This window comes from Phasianus colchicus, chromosome 21 (genome assembly GCF_987193195.1).
Source record: "Phasianus colchicus chromosome 21, bPhaCol1.hap1.1, whole genome shotgun sequence".
Classification (NCBI taxonomy): Eukaryota; Metazoa; Chordata; class Aves; order Galliformes; family Phasianidae; genus Phasianus; species Phasianus colchicus.
The window spans coordinates 991,563-1,011,327 of NC_143456.1; the positions used below are offsets into that span (position 1 = coordinate 991,563).

At 59.6% G+C, this 19,765-nt stretch overlaps 2 protein-coding genes across 9 annotated transcripts; both read right to left on the reverse strand.

Moving 5' to 3' along the window:
• Positions 1-81: 81 nt before the first annotated feature.
• TBL2 (transducin beta like 2) lies at positions 82-4,235 on the reverse strand. Of its 2 annotated transcripts, none has more exons than XM_090122317.1 (7): positions 4,091-4,235; positions 3,894-4,024; positions 3,621-3,826; positions 3,084-3,280; positions 1,836-1,962; positions 952-1,104; positions 82-592 (listed from the first exon to the last, which is right to left on the reverse strand). In XM_090122317.1, the coding sequence occupies exons 1-7, from the start codon at positions 4,206-4,208 to the stop codon at positions 136-138; spliced, it is 1,389 nt and encodes a 462-aa protein (XP_089978443.1). In that variant the 5' UTR covers positions 4,209-4,235; the 3' UTR covers positions 82-135. The 2 variants fall into 2 exon arrangements, with proteins under 2 accessions (XP_089978443.1, XP_031447843.1); XM_031591983.2 differs by having other exon boundaries at positions 3,084-3,235; positions 3,642-3,826; positions 4,091-4,233.
• Positions 4,236-4,328: 93 nt separating this feature from the next.
• On the reverse strand, positions 4,329-19,455 carry MLXIPL (MLX interacting protein like). Of its 7 annotated transcripts, none has more exons than XM_090122314.1 (17): positions 18,965-19,454; positions 15,530-15,636; positions 15,272-15,354; positions 14,917-15,006; positions 14,201-14,245; positions 13,788-13,986; positions 13,373-13,453; positions 9,227-9,369; positions 8,563-9,148; positions 8,253-8,326; positions 7,717-7,891; positions 7,022-7,134; positions 6,747-6,866; positions 6,400-6,527; positions 5,944-6,067; positions 4,782-4,911; positions 4,329-4,650 (listed from the first exon to the last, which is right to left on the reverse strand). In XM_090122314.1, exons 1-17 carry the CDS (start codon positions 19,258-19,260, stop codon positions 4,541-4,543), a joined length of 2,604 nt encoding a protein of 867 aa, XP_089978440.1. In that variant the 5' UTR covers positions 19,261-19,454; the 3' UTR covers positions 4,329-4,540. The 7 variants fall into 7 exon arrangements, with proteins under 7 accessions (XP_089978440.1, XP_089978438.1, XP_089978436.1 ...); XM_090122312.1 differs by having other exon boundaries at positions 6,747-6,899; XM_090122310.1 differs by having other exon boundaries at positions 6,747-6,899; positions 7,717-7,888; positions 8,563-9,369.
• Between the last annotated feature and the right edge of the window lie 310 nt (positions 19,456-19,765).

A 19,765-nucleotide genomic window follows, 5' to 3' on the forward strand; every position in this document is an offset into this window, starting at 1 on the left:
GACCCTCCCGCCCCTCCCCCCCCCCCCCCCAGAGGAGCGTGCGCCCTCCGTGCTGCTAGGGGCAGAAAGCAGGCAGGGAAAGCCGTGGAGCGCTCTTTTATTGCAATCTGTCCGTTGTTTTACAGCACGCGGCTGCTATTGCTTCCTGCCGCAGATGGCAGCCAGCGCTTTCCTGGCACTGGCGATCTGCTGCTCCAGCCGCTCCCGGGTGGCTTTGGTGGTGGTTTTTCTCAGCATGGCCTCCATCTCCTCCACCACGGCGCGGTAGCCGGGGGTGTTGTGGAACACACGGATGGCCCGGTCGCCGCAGGACACCAAGAAGCGGCCGGTGGTGTCAAAAGCCAAGTCTGCGACGTGCTGTCCGTGAACGCCGACAAAGCGCTCCTCCTCCTCCCCTCGGCGCGTGTTGTACACGGCGATATTCGTGCCGCACGAGATGGCCGCAATGTGAGCGTCGGGGGACAGCGCGATGCGGCACGGCTCAGACACCTCGCACCGCCCCGTCAGCAGCAGGTACGGGTCCTGCTGCTTCTTGTATTCCACGTCCGTGTCCCAGAATTTCCACGTCCCGTCCTTGGAAACGGTTGCCATCCTAAAGGCAGGACACAAACCACACGTGACTGCGAGGGAGGTGGGTCACGCCTGTTCCCTTTTCATCTACAAAGCAGGAATCCTTTGCTTTGTGGACAGAGATTTGGAAAACGTGAGCCTGGAAATGTGTACACATGGGGTCATCATCCCCCTCCCAGAGCAAGGAGGACAGTCAGAGAACAGGAGGAAACCCACAGGGAGGATGAGGACGGACCAAGGCAGTCCCTGGACACCCAGGGAGGCACCGGGGCAGGGGTGGGCACGCAGGTTTGAGTATGAATGGGTAATTCAGGCACACTGGAAGGGGTGGGCACACGTGTCCTTAGGGTACTCCTTCACACAGTGATATAACACACTTACCGCCTCGAGTCATTAGAGAAGGAGAAGGAATATACACCAGCAGTGTGGCCTTTCAGCTCAAAAGCCCTGGTCACTTCCCGGAAGTCTCCGCTCTTGCCAAAACACACTTCCCAAACCTTTACATCAGGAGTAAAGCCACATGATGCCACAAACCTGAATAAAATAAAAAACAGGGCTCTGTGAATCAGTCCTAACCAGACACCTCTATTCAAATCTTTGCTTTGGTCTGCTGGAAAAGAGTTTTCAATTTTCACTGAAACCAGGCTGGTAGAGGGAACACTATGGAAGGCCACCAGGGGACAAGGCAACTCCACAACTTAACAGCCTTAACAGAAACTCCTTAGTAAAAATTAAGAAACTTAAGTGCTCTGACCCACAGGGTCACTGCAACTGGTGCATAACAACTGTCCTGCTACAGCAACAGGTTAGAGACAGAGCCAAGAACAAGGTTTTCCTGAAGTAACCTCTTGGTTATAAAAAATTCCAATTTTGTTATTAATATTTAGAAGTTTAAAAACAAGTGCTAGGAACATTACTTGCTTTGCACAAACTGTTTGCACTGGCCCAGCTCTGCCATCACCGCCAATGTCATTTGCTCTCCTCAGTGCTTCAGGAGGTGGTAAACAGGAGCAGCAGTACTGAGGCACTCTGACAAACCACCAAATGTCTGAGGCTACAGGTGGGAGTCAGCACTCCCAGAGGGACTCCTCTTGGGAGCAGGAATCATTAGAAAAACGTGGAGCCCTCAGAAAATTGCATTACAGTGACAGCAAACTGCAGATGTTCTGAACTGATGATGTCCTTTGAGGAGGAGAGTGGTTCCTGGTTATTCTCATGGCTTCCCACTCAGCAGGAGCAGCCTGGAATACCTGCACATCCCTCACCTCCCACAGGGTGACACAGCAGCATAGGCATTGTTCATCTGGTTAGTGTTAACGCTGGCAAGAACTTCACCCTTCGGGTTCCAGATCAGAATGGTAGTGTCACTGGAAGCTGTCATGATAAACTTTCCTGGGGAGGAGGGGGGGAGAAAAGGCAAAGATCAGGAGAGTTCCTAGGCCTAAAGCTGCCACAGTCACCAACAGCTGTAACAGTCCCTGAGCAGAGCAACCTGTCTGCATCAGAGCTGTCAAGAAAAACAAAAGCAGCACGAAAACATCAGTGCTTATCTCCCCGCACAGAGTAACAAGCCGTGCCAGCAGGCTCACCTCCTGGGTATGTGTTAGTGTTCAGTCAGGACTCAGCAGCTCACAGCTGCCAACCCAGAGAGCTTCCTGCCCAGCATCTTTCAGATCCTTCTTGCAGAGCTCAGTACTATGCTGCTCAGGTAATGCAGCAGACTTGATCAAGTTGTATTTTAACCAGAAGAGGTATCTCTAGCTTTCAAGTCAGGGATTATAGACTCATAGCTGATTAGAAGTCACACTACTTTTGTCCCTGATTACTGGTGCTGTCAGCATTTTGGGTATTTGCTTGTTTCCACTTGCAGTGCTTCCCCTTGTTCATCTCAGCATGGACACTGAGTTGCAAATTTACCTTCAAGCTACTTGTTATAGGGTTTCAATTTTCACTCCTGCAGTCAAACAAAGCCCTCATTTAAAATTTTATGGGCTTTTCTCTTACATAGTGGAACATGCATCCATCCACTGCCAACAGTCCACTGTCACACAGCTGAAGCATGAATCCACCAAGCCCTCTGCCATCAACATTAACCCTTCTCAGGCTCCATTCTAGGAGATACCAGAGGTACATCCTATGCTCCTGAATCCATGAACTCACTGGAGACATTTCTCACTGGCTAAAGCAAGACTGCCGAGCCAGAGGATAGCAATGCTCTCAATACTGAGACCAGAACTCTTTTCAACAGTGTTCCCAAATGCCTAAGAGAAGACACTGTACAAATCAGGTAATTCTGAGCTTACACAGAAATTTCTATCCACACATTATGTCTTCCAACTCACTTAGTAGTAAACGAAGGCTAAAACATAACAACCAGAAAAACACAGAGAATCAAGCAGGCCTTGAGTAAATCAAGAACTCTTAACATTTTCAACCCAGCAGCTGTTGCTCAAAAAGGAAACCAAGGTGGATTCGGAGGGCCACGGCAGGTGAGCAGCTTGCCATCGTCATACCTGTTTCTGCAACTCCTATGTTAATGACAGGAGCTTTGTGTTTCTTTGGGAAGTCTTCAGAAGATGCAGTGAAGGTGAAGTTCCCGTCGTCCTTCTTCGTCATTTTATAGACACGAATTGTCTCTCCATTTGCCAGCCAGACAATGAACGCCCTAAGTGGAAGGATGGTAACTGAGCCATTAAGCAGCAGGTTGCCACTGTCAGCCTAGCTATGGCGGGTGAGTTATCAGTCCTTTGGGGCACCTGGAGGAAAGGTGACAGATCAGTTGTGTTTTATGAGGGCACCGAGCTTTCCCCGCATTAGCTCAACCACGGCACCGAATGGAAAAGAACACCTGAAAGCGAGATCCCTTCCTCTCTCTGCAGAGTCGCTTCACCAGTGCCAAGGAAAGCTTTCCACGCAGCCTTCCCAGCCCGCAGCCCTCGCAGCTCCCTGCGCACAGCCCCTGCACCGGGGCGGCCAGGCGAGCACCGGTTAACGTGGCAGGTCCCGCATCGGCGGCGCCGCCGATCCCCCACGGTTCTTCCGCGAGGGGCGGGCGGGGTTCCCGGCCCCACCTGCAGTCGGGGCTGAAGCGGACGAGCTCGGCGTGGTCCAGCTCCACGTTGGCCCGCAGGCAGCGGTGCTCGCGCGCCGTGAAGTCGCGGGTGCTCCAGAGCCGCACGGTGCGATCGTCGGCGCAGGACGCCAGGTACTTGCCGCCGCCGCTGAAGTGCAGGCAGCTCACGGAACCGCTGTGGCCCTGCGGGGGAGCGGCGGTCAGGGGCGGCGGGGCGGACGGCTCCGGCGGGGCGGGGACGGCGCGGTACCTTGAGGGCGGCGGCCAGCAGGCGGTGCGAGAAGCTGTGCTGCCGAGGCTTCTCCTTGCGCGCCCGAGCCGGCGGCTTCGTCCTCCGGGGGCCCTCGGGCTTGGCGGCGGAGGGGCCGTTCGCCCCGGCGCCTGCGGGGAGCGGGGCTCAGCGGGGGGGGCGGGACGGAGGGGAAAGGAAGAGGCACTCATACTCACCCTCATCCCGCGGCGGGGCGGCGGGCGATCCCCGCGGGGCGGCGCGGCGCAGGGCGGCCGCCAGCAGCAGCAGCGCGAGGAGCAGCCCCAGCCCCGCGCCCAGCGCCGCCGCCTCCATCTTCCAGCCGCCACCTCACCGCCGCCGGGCGGCGACACACAGCGCGCGTGCGCCGAGCTACGGCCCCGCCCCTCCGTGTCGCGCCCTCCCGCCTGGCCCCGCCCACATCCCTGCTGGCCCCGCCCCCGCCCCGCCCCGCTGGCCCGACGCGGCCGGAAGGAGGAGCGGCGCGGTGCGGTGTTCCGAGGGCTTTATGGTGCGGACGTGGCCGGGTTCCGCGAGCGCTGCGAGGGTGTTGCGGTGGCACTTCCCTCCCTCCCTCCCTCCCTCCCTCCCTCTCCCGAACTGCTCCGCTGTCTCTCGTCGGTGCTGCCCGGCCCGGCTCCTGGGCGCTAGGAGTGGCCGCCTCCGGCCGCGGCCCGCGCCGCCTGCTCGGGAACTCGGGCGGGATCGCTGAGGATGGAGGTGGAGATGCTCAGCTGCCGCAGGGAGCTCAGGATGGCTGCGGGGAGACGCGGGGACATCAGGGCCCGGTCTCGCCGCAACCTCAGCACGGGCGGAGGGACCGAGCAGTGCCTATGCCGGGGCCTCCGGCTTCCATCGGCAGCGGTGTGGCCGCACGGAGCCACGTACAGGGCCGAAGCGCCGGAAGGGAGCAGTGCTGCTCTAGCCAGGCCAGGGACGTCTGCGTGAGGCTCTCCATGCTGGTCGTCGACACCATGCCGTTGAAGGACTCAAAGAGGGGCCGGATGATGACGCTGAACTGTTGGAGAGGTTAAGGAGAAGCATCGTGATGGCTGTGGTGCCCTGTCTGGTGTGAACAGCCTTCTGCCTGCGGTGCAGCTGCGCTGGGTGCCCTGTGCAGCTCGGCAGGCTCCAGGGTGGCAGCGGTGGCAGCAGCCAGGAAGGGGCTCTTGGAGCCCCACCTGTTGCTCCCAGGCCAGGAACCACAGCCCATGTTGCAGCCAGGGCTGCCCCAATGCAGGACAGCTCTTCTAAACAAGGTCTAGAGCCAACTCCTGCCATGTCCTCTGCAGGTGCCTGAGAGCAGGGCACACAGCCAGCACATGTGCTCCCTTGGGTACACCCAGCGCTGGGGGGTGGTGACTGCATGCAATAATCCCCAGCAGGTGCCTCCACCGTACCCATGTCCTGGAATCCTCTTCAGTACCCTCACTGTACTGTGGAAGGAACTCAATCTCCCAAAACCTGTGTCAGGAGCTGCTTGCCACTGTCTGTGCTTGTTCTGTCTGCACCTCTACCACCAGGCAGTTTGGAAACCTCATGGTCTCTTCAGACTTGGCTATAATGTGTGTAATCCCCATTCATGGAGAAGATGGCCCAGCCTTCTGACCACCCTGGCAACCATTCCTTCCCCCTCCATCCTTCCAACATGCAAAGACTTGTATCCAGCCTAAACCCCGTTTTCCAGGGTGTGCCACGCTGGCCACCCAGGTGAAACCATCATTTTCCTGGGTTTGTGTCTGATCCTTTCCCAGTCTCTAACTGATGGCTGCTGCACCTCAACACAAGTTATTGGGAGCAACTGCCTGTGTGGCAATGCCAAGCTCAGCTCCGCTGGTGACTCCCCTGCTCCCCAGGGACTGGCCATTTATTCCTACTCTGGTTGCTCTCTTGTAACAGAAGTTTCTTCTAAATATCTGAGTGTGTCCCCTCCACATGTTGCCCCTAAAGCCTCTTGAACAGGAGGGATCCCACACAGAGCTGGAGGAGAGAGTGGACCTGGTGTATGGTGGAAGGGGCAGTGAGAAGCCTGTGCAGGCCCGAAGGATACAATCCAGAACTTCCAGTTGTGCAGTGTGGAGGAGCGCACGTAGCTGTCAAACATGCTGCGCATCTGGTCGAAGCGCTGGCGTGTGATGGGCACCCCAGTGGCCGGCAGCTGTTCCTGGCACAGGCTGTGGGGCACAAACAGTGCAGTGGGGCCACAGGTACAAGGCTGGGGCACACGGCAGCTGCTCCGTGTGGGAAGAGGACCCCAGTGTGCAGCAGGGCTCAGTAGCTCTGCCTGTCTCAAGCAGGCAGCATCTTGTTCTCAGGGCAGCATGTCACACACAGCACTGCTTTTTGAGCATTGCCCCATGACAGGGAACACAGATAAACACAGGTTCTAGGCTATGCTCAGAAGAGATGCTGCAGCCTGCTGCCCCTGGCACTGCCATCTGCCCTGCCTGGCTATGCTGACGCAGGCAGCAGCTCCCTGCTGCCCCCCCAAGCCATGCCTGCCTACTTGATCGAGCTGTTGAGCTCCTCAATCTGTTCCCGCAGCCGCTGTGCCTCATCCTGGAGGGCTGCCCGCTCCTGCTGCAGTTTGCAGATGTATTCAGCAGTCTTTTGCAGGGTGGTGGCCTTGCTGACCTGCAGGGTGGTAGAGGTGGGATGGCGCAGGAAGCTCCTGGGGCAGGTAGGGCACAAGGGGCCATGTGCTCCATTGCTGAGCCTTGGCACCGGGCTACAGGCCCTAGGTACAACACCGTGCATGCTGGCTGCTGGCGCAGCCCAGGACCATGTAATCACCGAGTGCTGTCCTGTGTCTCTGCATGCCCAGCACCAGCCTGTGCAGCACTGTGTGCTCACCTTAATGCTGGGCTGGGCACTCAGCGTGCTCACCAGGCTGTGCAGTGTGTCAAAACCCAGCTTGATGTTGAAACGTCTCTTCTGCTCAGCAGAGATGTGTGTGATGCGCCGGCTCTCCATCTGCAGGTAGCAGAGATGGCCTTGGGCCTCTCCCTGCATTGGAGACAGGCTGGCCCCAAGTGCATCAAGGGTGGGGGTGAATGTGGTGGGCAGCAGGAAGGGGGTGCACATGGAGAAGCTGCCCCTGTAAGAGGCAGCACTCGCTCCCACCATACCTTGCTGGAGTCAGGCCTGCCCCGACGGGATGGGGGGTGGTGCAGGGAGATGGTGGTACCGGGTGGTGGAGCAGCGCCTTGGGATGCCTGGCCAGGCTTGGGCCAGTCACTGCCTGGGGGATGAGAGATGGTGCGCTGAGGAGAATGAGAGCACCGCAGTACTGCCCTGGCTCTGGGGCAGCCAACCCCTCAGCTGATGGCCCCGTGTCTGACCACATCTTGTTGCCCTATGTCATCCCAAATCACTCTCATTTTTACAAGAAATGGGAGCATCTGGGACATGAAATTTTAAATTCCCAGCAGAGTGGAAACCACCAGGAGAGAGTCCTGAGGGCTGTGGTTTACAGCACCCAACTGGAAGTGGAAATGAGCAGGGAGCTTCCTGCCCCAGTCTGGTTTCTGTGGGTCAAAGCAGGGTGCTTCCGGCCTTAAAACCAAGCTCTGGTTTTCAAAACCACATTCTGACATTTTGCTACATTTTGTCCTTTCCTGTTTATGGTTTTGCCCCCCAGAGAAGGAGCCAGACGAAAGGTCGGCGCCCTCCCCAGCAGAAAGAAATAATTGTCATTCAGGTGGGTAATTATAAGCAGTAGAATAAAAAATAAATTGAACTTTCTCAGGAAAAAAACCAAACAACTGTGTTTGGTTCAAGCTCCCTGCAGGATATGGGGCATCCTGCGGGCACCCAGACTCACCACAGACTGATGTTGGGGAGAGCCGCTCCACCTTGGGGACCCGCAGCGGCCCTGGTGCAGCACCTGCCTGCATCACAGGCACCTCCTGCGAAGGGCTGGAGCCAGGAGACAGCACCGAGCACAACTGGGCCATTCTGGGCAGGAACACAGCAGGAACATCGGGGACACCGCTCTGCTGCAGAGAGAAAGCAGAGGGAAGCAGGAGGGAGATTGGGGCCAGCACCCCATGTGTGGCAGGTTTACAGAGCCCCTTTGGTTACTCAAAACCCACAGTGGGACCGGGGAGGGAGCCCCACAGGGCCCTAAGGTGAGGTTTCTCCCTGCTCTGCCAGTTCTCTAACTGGGGCTGACTCCCACTTGGCCTCACTCTGAGCCCCCCAGCACCCTGGCCACAAGCCCCACGTACATCAAACTCTGTTTTGCAAAGGGCTTCACACAGTGTTGCTTCCTCTCCACTCTCCTCATTCCCCAGCAACAGGAAGGCAATTCCCAGCCAAAAGGAGCAGTCCCCAACCTGGAGATAGGTGGGTGCTTACCGGAGAGGCTGGGGACGCAGGCATGAGTGTGGGGCCATGCACTTGTGGGGCATCGAAGGCTGGCTCCTGCTTGGCTGTGAGAAGTCAGAGAGCAGAAGGGCACTTCTGCATCGGGCTGTTGGTGCTTTGGTGACATTTTCCTGCTCCATGGTGGTGCCAGCCCTGAGCACCAGCCCATCTGTCCATCTGCCCTGGGGAAGGCTGTGACAGCTGCAGGAAGCAGCCCACCTCTCCCAGCACCCCCGAGCACTCCTGCTTACCTCCACATCACCCCAACACTGCCACCCTCGATTCCCCTGCTGCCCCTCACCTGTGGCCAGCAGCTGAGTCAGGCAGGCGTTGGACACTGTCAGGTGTGGAGTCACAGGGGGACCTGGTGGCCTCTTTGCCTTCGTGCTGATGGCCTTCGTCTTCGGCCGCTCACCCAGGGTCGGCCCTTTTGGGGTAGCAAACCTGGGCCCAGGTGGTGCGGCGGGGGGCAGGTGCTGGGGCGCAGCTGGGCTGGGGTACCCTAGGGGCACCATGTCCATGGCGTAGCCCAGGCCCGGGGTGTGCTGGGCCAAGCATGGTACGGACAGCGGGGATGCAGGGTGGGCAAGGAGCGAAGGGCTGGGTGAGGTGGTGAGGGGAAACTTGGAGTGGGGTGCGGAGGCAGGGGAAAACGGTGCTTGTGAGCCCAGTAATGATGCGCCGGGGGCCTGGCTGGGGGCAGTGTAAGGGAGGCTGAGTGGCTCCGTGCCAAGGCACTTGCTGGGGAAACCATACTGCAGCAAGGGCTTGGGTTTGAGCTGGGGGCTGAGGCAGCCAGGCACAGCGGTGAGGGGCTCGGGGGCCAGTGGCGGCTGCTCAGGGCCAAAGAAGGCACCGTGGAGGCTGAGTTGGGTGGCGTCACCAGGCTGTGGGGGACACGGCTGTGTCAGGAGGGGTGGCTCAGGCACTGGCGGCCACAGGTCTTGGGCTAGGGTCCCGCTCACCTGGAGGAGAGGGTTGGGTGGGAGCGGGGCATCAGGGTTGGCAGGCATGGTCCCTCCACTGCCATAGAGGGGCTCAAAGCAGGGCGGCTCCTGATAGCCCAGCGGCATCTGTGCAGGCAGTGGCCGATGACTGATGAAAATATCTGTGGGGTGAAGCAGAGAGATGGTGATGGGTGGTGGGAGCCTGGGGAGTGCTTCTGTCCCTGGAGAGGGGGATGCAAGGTTGGGGCAGGCTGGAGGGAGCCGCATGCTGTGTCCAGGACTGGCAGGGATTTGCTGGCCTCACGTTCACCTGGCAGGGCCGGACCAGCTCCTGGCTGTGCGGGCAGATTTGGTGCCCTGGTTGTGAAACATCAGAGCTTCACATGGTGGGAGGGAAGAGGCAGCTCACGCGCTCAGCCCAGCCTTGCCATGCATACTGGGACAGGAAAACCCGCCCAGGAACACCACCCAGGGGTGGAGACCCCATCCCCAACACCCAGCTGAGACTGCACGCTCTGGCTGCTCTCAGGAGTCCAAGCTCTCCCTGCACCACCACAGCCAGCCCTGAGCAGTGCAGTAACTGAGCCCCTGTGCTGTGGGGCACTGGCAGAGCTGGCTTCGGGCAGATGTGGGGCAGCCCTGTGAGTCGCACTGTCCTGGAGCTGCAGGGGACAGTCCCACTGGAGTTGGTGCAAGCGTTTGCCTCCCAGCCCCAGTGCTGCTGTGCGTGTTGCCTGTGGCTAACCACATCCCATGGCCTTCCCGAAGCTGAGCCCCGTGACCCAGCCACGACTCCCTCTCCCTTCCTGTCTTCTTCCCACAGCCCCGATGCTTCCGCAGGCCCAGACGCCGTGGCACGGAGTGCTGCCTGCTGCCTGGGGCATCACCTCCCCACTGAAACGCGCTTTGCAGGCACATCACTCCACACAGGTCTGCTCGGTGATGGGGCCCGCCGGCACTGTGCCAGCTACCAGGAGGGCTTTCTCTGGTGAAGGTGACTGGGGAGGATGGGCTGCTGGCCATGCATTTCCCTGTAAGATAGAGTGGGAGTGCTGGGTGGATTTGCAGGCCACCTGACAGCCTCCGGCATGGGTTCTGCATCCAAGCAGCTGCTCCAGCTCATGAGCATTCACACCGTTGTGTGTACTCCAGTGCAGGCCCAGGCTCTCACTGCCCTGAGCCCTTCTGGGCTGCTCCTGCCCATCCAATATGCCCCTGGTGCCAATCATGCTGCGGGGGCTCCTCCAGGCTCTGGCACAGGCTCCCGTGCCTGGGGTGCCCTGGCTGGAACAGCCAAAGCCTCTGGGCCTGACACCTTTCTGAATCTATACCTGAGGAACAAATGCGCCTGCAGAGGGAAATGCCATGACCATCGCAGCAGTGTCACACAGCACGCTGCACCTGCTCTGCTCAGCCCTGACACAGCCCCTTCCCTCCCAGCCCTGCACACAGCGGCTGCAGCCCATGTGCCCTGGCTGGGAATGGTGGTCAGCTGCACACCTCTCACAGGGATAGGCAGCAGCACTGCCACTGTGCTTCCAGCCCACGGCTACAGGCAGTCGGCTGCTGTCTGCACAAGCACTCCCGTGCTTGTAATGGCTTCCAAGGCACTCAGAGCCTCCCAGCTCCACCATCCTCCAGGGCAGCAGTTCATCCTCCTCCTCAGAGCTGAACTCTGCCTGCTCCCAGTCCCACCCAGACCGGGGCTGGGACACATTGAGCGCTCAGAGCACCACAGAGCCACAACTGCCCTCCAGGGCCGGTCCTTGGTTTGCACAGGGGCACAGCCAGGCCTGATTGCAGCCCAATGGCGTGCGGCACCTGGCCCCACACTGCCCCCAGCCCTCATCTGTGCCCTTCCTGTGCACACCATGCCATCTCCTGTGCACACCATGCCATCTCCTGCGCACACCATGCCATCTCCTGCCCACACCATGCCATCTCCTGCCCACACCATGCCATCTCCTGCTGCCGGCACCAAAGCTATGCATGCATTTAAGGCGTTTCTGATGCCCAGCTCTGCAGATTCAATTCCTCTTGTGTTGCTTGCTGTGCTGCCACAGTGGGTGGTGGATGCTGTCTGGCACAACAGCCCTCCGCCCTCCACCTCACCCATCCCTTCCCCACCCTGCAGCTCTCACCTATGCTTCTCTCCACTCACACTGCCCCGACCCACTGCCAAGCTGTGCAGTGAAGCCAGGGCATGATGCCGCCTGGAGGATGAGAGCCCATGTGGTCAGCACACCATGCCTTCAGCATTCTGCTCCAATACCGGGCTGCTCTCCAAAGAGACCCCTGTTACAGAGCCTGCTCCCAAGGCTGGGACACTCCATTGTTGGCTCTTGGCTCTGGGAGAGCTCGGCAGTGCCATGGCCCAGCCCCAGGCCCCAGTGAGCAGTGCAGGTCCTACCTGGAGCGCAGTGCCAGCAGCACTCAGGCACAGGGCTGGGCTGCTCCCTCGCCTCTGCCATCAGGACTTCTCCATCCGCCCCACACTGTGCTCTGGCACCCACTGAGGACACGATGTGGTTCCTCATTTAGGGATTGGCTTGTGCTTGCTGACTGACAGGCACTGAGCTCAGTGACGGTCCCCAGACACAGCAATGGCCCCGTGACCCTACAGGAGCCCTGAGCCCCTGCTCTGCCCTGCTGGCCTTGTTTGTGAGGCACAGACCTAGGCCATGTGTACATGGCCTAGCAAAAGCCAGCAAAAGCGGCTGCGGGGGCATCATTCAGGGCTGGGGGCATTCCAGCTCAGCGCCCAGCGTTTGGCAGCAGCCCTCTTCCTGAGAAGGGGCTCTTCATCCTCTCAACCCACAGCCCTGTAGCCACAGCTGCAACCCTGCACAACCCACACCTCCACTGTGATCTTGCATCACAGTGCTGAGGCTTTATCCCAGGCAGCACCCTGGGGAAAATGCACATAGAAATACATTGCTTTGGATGGGCACCACAGTGCCACGTGCCATTCTCTGCTGGGCGCCAGGCTGTGCCACGCTGTTCCCATGCCAGCAGCACCAGAGGGAACGTTGCCCACGGACAGAGGTACTGGGTCTGTGTCACTGTCAGGAGGTGCTGCTTCAGGGGTCAGCACAGCCTTCCAGCTCCACACGGGGTATACGAAGGGAAGGACACTTCTCAGGTGTCATTCTGACCCCTCTGAGGTTTGCTCATGGCTCAGCCCACAGGGCCATGTGGGGGCAAGAAGTTGTGAGGGCTGCACCCCTGGGCTTCTCACCTTGGCACAGCAGCCTGCCCTGTGGCTGCCCTGCTCCCTACCAGCATCTGGTCTTGCATCAGCCAGCGGCTGTGTGGTGCAAGGGCCTGTGCTTCCTCCAGCAGAGGGAAGTGGGAGGTGGATGCGGCTGCAGCATGGCAGGAGCCTTGGGCAGGCTCTGTGCAGGGCATGGACAAGTTCCAAGGGCTCCTGAGGCCTGGTGCTGCCTGAGGCCGCTTGCAGGGTCCCACCCTGCAAAGTGTGCCCATGCCACCAGCTCCAGCATATTTGAGGCCTCCGATGTGGCACACACCAGCAGTGCCGGGCCCTGGCACAGCCCGTGGGTACACTGCACAGCGTACATGTGACAAGGACACATCCTGACTGACTCTACAGCGCACTGCTCCAGCAGAGTGTCCTGTGTCACAGGCAGGTCCTGCTGGTAGCACTGTGAGAGGAGGTGCTACCAGGATGGCCTGCTTGTTCCCTGCTTGCCCCTCAGCAACCCTTTGCCGGTCCTGGACACCAGTGCCACTTGGTTTTCAAGGCCAACCTGGCAGGGGCTGTGAGCCATCCTCAGAGCACGTAACACAGCCCATCGTGGGGTCTCAGCAGCTCTGCACAGGGCCACCAGCGAGACAGCAGTGAGGAGAGGAACAGTGGCAGAGAACCTGCTCCCTAGAGGTTTCCACCGTCTGTGGGGATAACTGTCCTCTGTCTGCAGCCAAGCCCAGGTAGCTTCACATTCCTGACGTGACCTGCTTGCAGAAGCCCCTTTCCATGGCTCCCAGCCCCTTCCCATCCCTCTGCTGCTTTGCCCATGACAGCAGATGTGCTTTCTGGCTCCCCAGTAGCACCTGCTGCTTCCAGGCCAACTCAGCTCTGTGTTGGGCTGCAAGGTGTGCAGAGCTGCACAGATGTGGGGCCACACCCAGGCTGGCTTTTACCTGATATCTCCATGGTATCATCCAAGCTGGGCTGCAGAGGTGCCAGGTCTGGCTGGATCATGTCAGCATTCCCAATATACGCTGGAAGAAGACAGAGCTGCAAAGTTAGGGTGCTGCATTCCCAGCTCCCACCTCAGGGCTGGCACTGCTGCCTCACCAACAGCCATCCCAGTAGCCAGCCTCACCCTGTATGGCTACACCCTGCCCTACAGCACAAGGACCCAACCTCTGAGGATATCCTATTCCCACCATTCTGCCCAGCAGCATCTCTGGAGCCTTATTCAGGCCCAGAAACTCCTGGGCAAGGCTGCAGCTTTTGGTGCAAAGCCAAGAGGCAGCAATGTGCCATGAGTGAGCTGTTTGCCTGCTCCTCCTCCTCCTCCAGTAAGAGCATGGCCCCATGGGGGTCACCTACCGTCCTCGGGGAGCTCCTGGTGGGTGCTGGGCATCTGTGTCATGGTGAAGAGGGTGTCAGAGATGTCCGAGAGGAACGTGTCCAAGTCAAAGTGCTGCCTACCCCCCGGCTCCTCCTCCTCGTCCCCCAGCAGCATGGGCACCACGTTGCAGAAGAGCTGGTTGCACCATTTCTCCGTTGGTTTCCAGGCATCCTCGTCCTACATGAGATGGAGCTGGTGGGCACTTCTTGTAGGCAACCTGAGGCCTCCAGCTTGATTCGCTGGTGCTCCTAAAGAGCCATTCAGCATCCCAAGTGCTGCCATCAGGGTCATCACCAACAATAGCTTTCAACTGCCCTTCTCCCAAGCTGCCTGGTGCAGGGATGCGCACCACATCCCACCATCCCTGCCTGCCCTTCCCCAGCAGACTCACCTGCTTCGGGCTGAAGAGCTCTCCCTCCCGGCTGGACTTTCGGAGCTGGAAGGAGAAGAAAGCCTGAATCGGCCCCCAGCAAGGATGGGTGCAGGGCAGAGCTGGGCAGGGTGAGGGAGCAGCAGGCCATGTGCTCCTGCCCCTCAGTCACCTCCTGGCAGCCCGCAGGACCGCGCTGCCTGCTCAGGCTCTGGCTGGGTTGCCACTGCTTCACATCTGCCCTCAGCGCTCAGGGTGCAGTGGTGCAGGGCTGCGCCCCTGCCTTTTCAAGATGAGGGAGGGAGGAGGCTGGCACCGCGCTCCACCCCGTGTGGCAGGCGGCCAAAGCTGGTGCCACCTAAACCACCACTAGATTATCACAGCCGAGAGTGACACCGGGGTGACACCGGGACACCAGGCCTTGTTACACGTGCTGCCTGGCTGAGCTGCGGCTGCCAGCGAATCCCAGCCCAGCTCGGGCCCCGCAGCGAGTCCTGCTCGTCCCACTGCAGCACGTGCACTGCAGGTGCACTGCCAAGCCCAACCTTGGCCGAGCAGCACACCGGGCAGAGCCAGCCCGATCCGGGCTGCCAGAGTGCGCTGCGGCACTGCGCATGGCCAGAGATGGGGCCCACCAAAACCCCTCCACCATCACCGCGGGGACAACCGTCAGCTCCATTTTGGGCACGCCGACGTATCGCACCACCGCCAGCAGCAGCAGGGGCAGAGCCACTCACCCGCTTCTTGTAGTAGGTCCTCCACCTGTGGTACTCCCTCATCACCACCTCAATGCGCCGTTTCCAGTAGTTGCCCTCCAGCACCACGGCCTGGAGGGGCAATACTGGAGCTCATGGCCGTACAGCACCCCAGGGCCGACCCCCAGCCCCACACCCACAGCCAGCCCATGCCTGCCCCAGGCACCCCACAGTCGGGACTGTTGTCCTCAGGTCACATCACCAACACCTTCCCCCTCAAACTGCATGAACACAGAAAGCGAAGATGGGAGTTCTGCTGCCAGCGGTGTCCTCAGCTCCTCACTGTGCCCCCCTCACCCACTCCCAGCTCCGGGTGCCATGAGAGCCCACACTCTACCTCTGGTTTGCGGTGCTCATCAGCTTCTGACCCCTCCAAGGGGGTGATGAAACCACACACAGGGTTCTTCCTCTGCTCCACATCTGCTCAGGGGAAAACACAGTTGGCTTCGTCTGCAGCTCCCTCCCTGCGCAGGGGAGGGTACCCGTGTGTCTGGGTGCTGATATGGTGGGCTGCCTGCAGGGCTGGGCACCCACTGTGCCACTGCAGGGTAGCCGGGTGCTCAGCAGGAGGAGCAGGCTCCGGCCCTGTACTCACACTGGATGTACCACGCTCTCCAGATGGCATTGTTGAGGCGGATTTTATCCCGGCAAAGCAGCCGCTGCCCCTTGAAATTCTTCCACTTTGGTGACACCAGCTTCCCACTGCAACACCGAGTAGAGGAGGAGCTGAAGAGGACCATGCTGGGACCCCCAGCACAACCCCAATCTGGGAGCTTTGCTGATCCCGCAAGGCCTCCAGAGCCCCTGGGATCACAGCATGGCAGGCAGAGGAACTGATTGCCCAAGTCTGCAGATGTGGCTCTGAGGTGGGAATCCCCAGCTGCAGGGATTCCTGACCTTCCCCAGGTGATGCTGGCTGCTCTCATGGCTGTACCAAAGCTGCTCCTGAGGGACAGCATCCGCACATGGAGCGCTGTGTATGTACTCCTCCCCAGTCAAAAGGTTGTCCCTTAATGATCTCTTTGCTGCTCTGGATCCCACTGACCCCTGTGCATGCAGTGAGGAGATGAGGTCACGGCTGGGCTTGGTAGGTGTGCCATACCTTATGCAACATCTCTGAAGCACTCAGCAGGTGACAGCAGGGTTTCCTCAGAGAGCTCAGCACTGCTATTGCTTGGCCTCATCTCTGCAGTGCTTCTGTCAGGGCTCCCCCATTGCTGCTGCCAAGACCCCAGAGCACCCTGTCCCTCAGCTTTGCAGAGCAAAGTGGCTTATTTGGCCGCTCTCCCTGCTACAGGCAGACACTGCTAGGCTGGGAGGAGCAGAGATCCCTGTGGTTCCCCAATTGCTGATGTAGGAGCACATCTGGGGGACAGAGCTCTCGCCCGCAGGAAGGACAGGGAGAGATGCTCTGCGCCCAGCCCTGTGGCCCAGGAAGGACCCTGTCCCCACCACTCTGGCCTAAAGAGGGTTAAGGCCCTGTCTCTGCACTGGCCACTCTGCTATCAGCAGGGATTTTGAACTTTCCCCGTGGCACAAAACAAACAGCATGGTGTTGCCAAGCAGAGGAGCCAATGGAAAGGACGGCTTTCCCCGGCACGTGGCCAGCTCCTGCTGGTCAAGGCTACTAGCCACACTCCTCTCTGGTGCTGCCCACGCCGCCCACTGGCTTAAAGGAGCAGCCCAAGCCCACAGCCCCAGCCATGCACCACAGCAGGGTGTATGGCCCTGCATGGGGTTGGTGGGGCTGCAGTGTGCTTCGGGACCTGGGGATGGGAGGGAGATGCCTCTGGGCCTCGCCACAACCTGCTTTCTTTCTCCCATTAATGAGAATCTCTCCTTTCTGTTTTGGAGCTTATCAGGCTGATCTTTGCACACTGGTTTGCCTTGAAGGACGCCCCACCCTTTACTGAAATTCTGCCCAGAGGAGATGGATGTGAACGCTGCACTGAACCACAAGAAGACTGGGATGCAGCAGCACCTTGGCACAGTACAAGTGTCCTGCTGCCCTGCAGGGATGGGATCATGAACCCCACCACCAGCTGTGGCATACAGAGCTCAGCCTGTGCCCGGTCCTGGCACCGCAGCCAGCAGCTCCTGTCTGCTCCATGATGCATTCAGCCTGCCCAGAAGTTCAAGTGTTGCAGCTCCCACTGTGCGGTAAAATGAGTATTTTGCTCACTGTCCATGCCAAGAGGAGGGGGAAGGAATGAGTTGGTGCATGAAGGAAATGGGCTGCAGCAGGGGGAGAAGGCCAAGGGATGGCCCTCCTTGCCAACATGAGCCCCCCCGGCCTTCCCACCACATGGGAGCAGTGGGCAGCAGCAGCAGCAGAGCCCCTCCTTGTTCTGTGGCAGGAGGGACAGTGCCAGTCCCAGGTGGGCTGAGAAGTGATCATTTCTCAGTCCTTAGCCTCCAAAGGAGGCAGAACCTGAGCTCTGATTGGTATGACTCTCTTTTTAGGGTACTGGAAAGCTGCACAACATGATGTCTGTGAGATGGACAGGGGTAGCATGGAAGGACAAAAAGGCATCCATGAAAGGGAAGAACCAAAGGTGAATTTGGGTACAGTCTAGAAGCAAAATTTCCCTGGCTGGATTCCACTACCCACAGCTACTCTTAATCCTGGGCCAACCAAAAGCTGCTCCCATGGATGCTGAACAAGGCAGCCAGGTGATATTGCTGATGGTCCAGGCTCTGGGATGGCCAACAAGGGTGCCATTAACACTTTGTAGCTGTTGTGAACTCTCCTTGCTGAGGGCGACCAAGCTATGGCTTGGCACGATGATGGCCCTGGGGCTGCTGCACGCACTGTCATGCTCAGTGCAGGAGGGAAAAGAAGCCCAGAAGACACCTGAAGGGATGGGGCCATGTCTGCAGCATGAGCTCTGGGCGGCATACAGCTCCTGTCTGCTCCACCCCCCAGCCACTTGCACCTGCTCCTCTCCTTTCTGCCCCAGAAGCTCTGGAGCTCGGGGGCACATGAAGGCAATGCAAGCATCTCCAGCCCCATGCAGCAAGTAGGGCAACTGTAGGGCTGTGACAGCAAAGGGAAGTGGGGCTACCCTGTGCATCAGTGCCACTCATGCGTGGCACCCAGGGTGACTCAGCTGGTGACATCTTGGCTGTCACCCTGGTAACAAGAAGAGTGACCGTGGGCTGCATCACCCGGTGCTGAAGCCCACCTTGTTCCTGCAGAACTCTGGTCTCACCAGCTCCTGAGAGTGCCCTCACCATGCACCATGCCAGAGGGAGGCCAGGAACTGAATGAGACCCGGTGTGGGACAGGAGATGGGCAGAACTTCCTGCCTGTTTTGCTCAGGTTTTGTTTTCACAAGGCATCAATAGGAGATTGCCATCCCAGGTTTTCACTGGGACATTTTGGGAAAGCTGTGCCAACAGTTTTGCTGTGAGGTCCAAAGAGAGCTCAGAGCCTTGGGGTCTTGGTGAAAGAGGGGACGTGGTCCAAGGTCATGGGCCCAGGCTTTAATACACAGGCAACTTGCTGTCACCAAGGTGTGGGATGGCATGTCTCTGTCCCCATGGGCCTGCGCGATTTGTGTGGCTGGAGGAACGACAGTCACTCATCTGATTTTGCTGGAAAAAAGGGGAGAAGCTTTCGGGAGGCCCTGGGCAAAGCACTGTGCAGCCATCCCGTCCAGAGTGCTGGAGCAACATTATGACAAGTGGGTACAGCTTTGGGATGCATGGACAAAGGCCGAGAGCTGCAGGCGGTGCAGTAACAATGGCTCTCCTGGAGGAGAGCGGGTAAGATGCACCAAGGCAAGAAGAACTTCCCAGCTGGCTCCATGAGACCTGCCCCAGCACCAGCTCCTTCCCCCTGAAACCTCCCAGGATGGAATTTTGTGAGCAGACATCACATCACAGCCCAACAGAAGAGAAGACGGGGATGCCATCGATCAGTTTGCACTTAGCAATTAGCAACGGGCAATCAGCAGGGCCGGGGCAGCGCGGCCTTACAGGTGGGCTTCCAAAGAGCCGGGGATCAGCGAGTCGCCCTGGAACTCACCTGTACTCCAGGCTCATGCACTCGAAGAGCCGCGTCAGGGTCGGGTCAATGCTCCGCGGATCGGCCGCCGAGGGCTCGGCGCGGCGCTGACGCCGGTGGGGCAGCGCGTCGCGGTGCGGGGATGACACCATGAAGTGGCCACTATGGATGACCTGCGAGGGGTTCTGCAGCCCAGCGCCGGGCCCCGCACCGCCCGCGGTCGCATCCTCGGAATCAGAGTCAAAGTCAGAGTCGGGGCACGGTCCGACCGGGGGCTGCGCGAAGGGGCTCGGCAGCCCCAGCTGAGCCCGAGCCATCGCCCGGCGCCGTCACACCGCCAGCTGCCGGGAGCCCTCGGTCAGCGTGCCAGCAGCGCCCGACCCGCAGCACTGCGCGCGCATCCGGCTCGCAGCGCGGCCAACGCGCTCCTGGGCTGCGGCTCACCGCACTTCGCCCGCCGGCAGCGCCAGCCACGCGGTGCGGCTCAGCCCGGCCGCGCAGGCGTTCCTGGAGCGGAGCCGCACTTATAGCGGCGCGCCGATCCCGCCCACGGCCGCCGTTCGTGGGCTCCGGGCTCTGCGGCCCGGCTCGCCTTCCCTCGGCTCGGCGCCCGTCCCACCGCTCGCTGGCAGTCGGCTGTGTTTACCCGGAGCTAATGGTGTGTCGGCAGGGAGAGGAGTGCGGTGTTTACCCAGTGCCTCTGCCCTCGTGTGTCTCCCTGCGCTTCCGAGGGAACAAATACAGATTAAGGGACGCAAACAGCTCAAATTATAGCAACGGGCTTCCAGCTCTGCACAACGCTCGCGGAGTCACTGAGCCGTG

Coding starts and splice junctions, on each gene's coding strand:
- TBL2 (XM_090122317.1), bottom strand. CDS start 4,208: ATGGAGGCGGCGGCGCTGGGCGCGGGGCTGGGGCTGCTCCTCGCGCTG. Junction 4,025..4,090: donor CGCCCCGCCGCGGGATGAGG/GTGAGTATGAGT, acceptor CGCTCCCCGCAG/GCGCCGGGGCGAACGGCCCC. Junction 1,963..3,083: donor CATAGGAGTTGCAGAAACAG/GTATGACGATGG, acceptor CCTCCTCCCCAG/GAAAGTTTATCATGACAGCT.
- MLXIPL (XM_090122309.1), bottom strand. CDS start 19,260: ATGGCTCGGGCTCAGCTGGGGCTGCCGAGCCCCTTCGCGCAGCCCCCG. Junction 15,637..18,964: donor TGCATGAGCCTGGAGTACAG/GTGAGTTCCAGG, acceptor TCGGTGTTGCAG/TGGGAAGCTGGTGTCACCAA. Junction 4,912..5,943: donor ACAACTGGAAGTTCTGGATT/GTATCCTTCGGG, acceptor CCTCTCCAACAG/TTCAGCGTCATCATCCGGCC.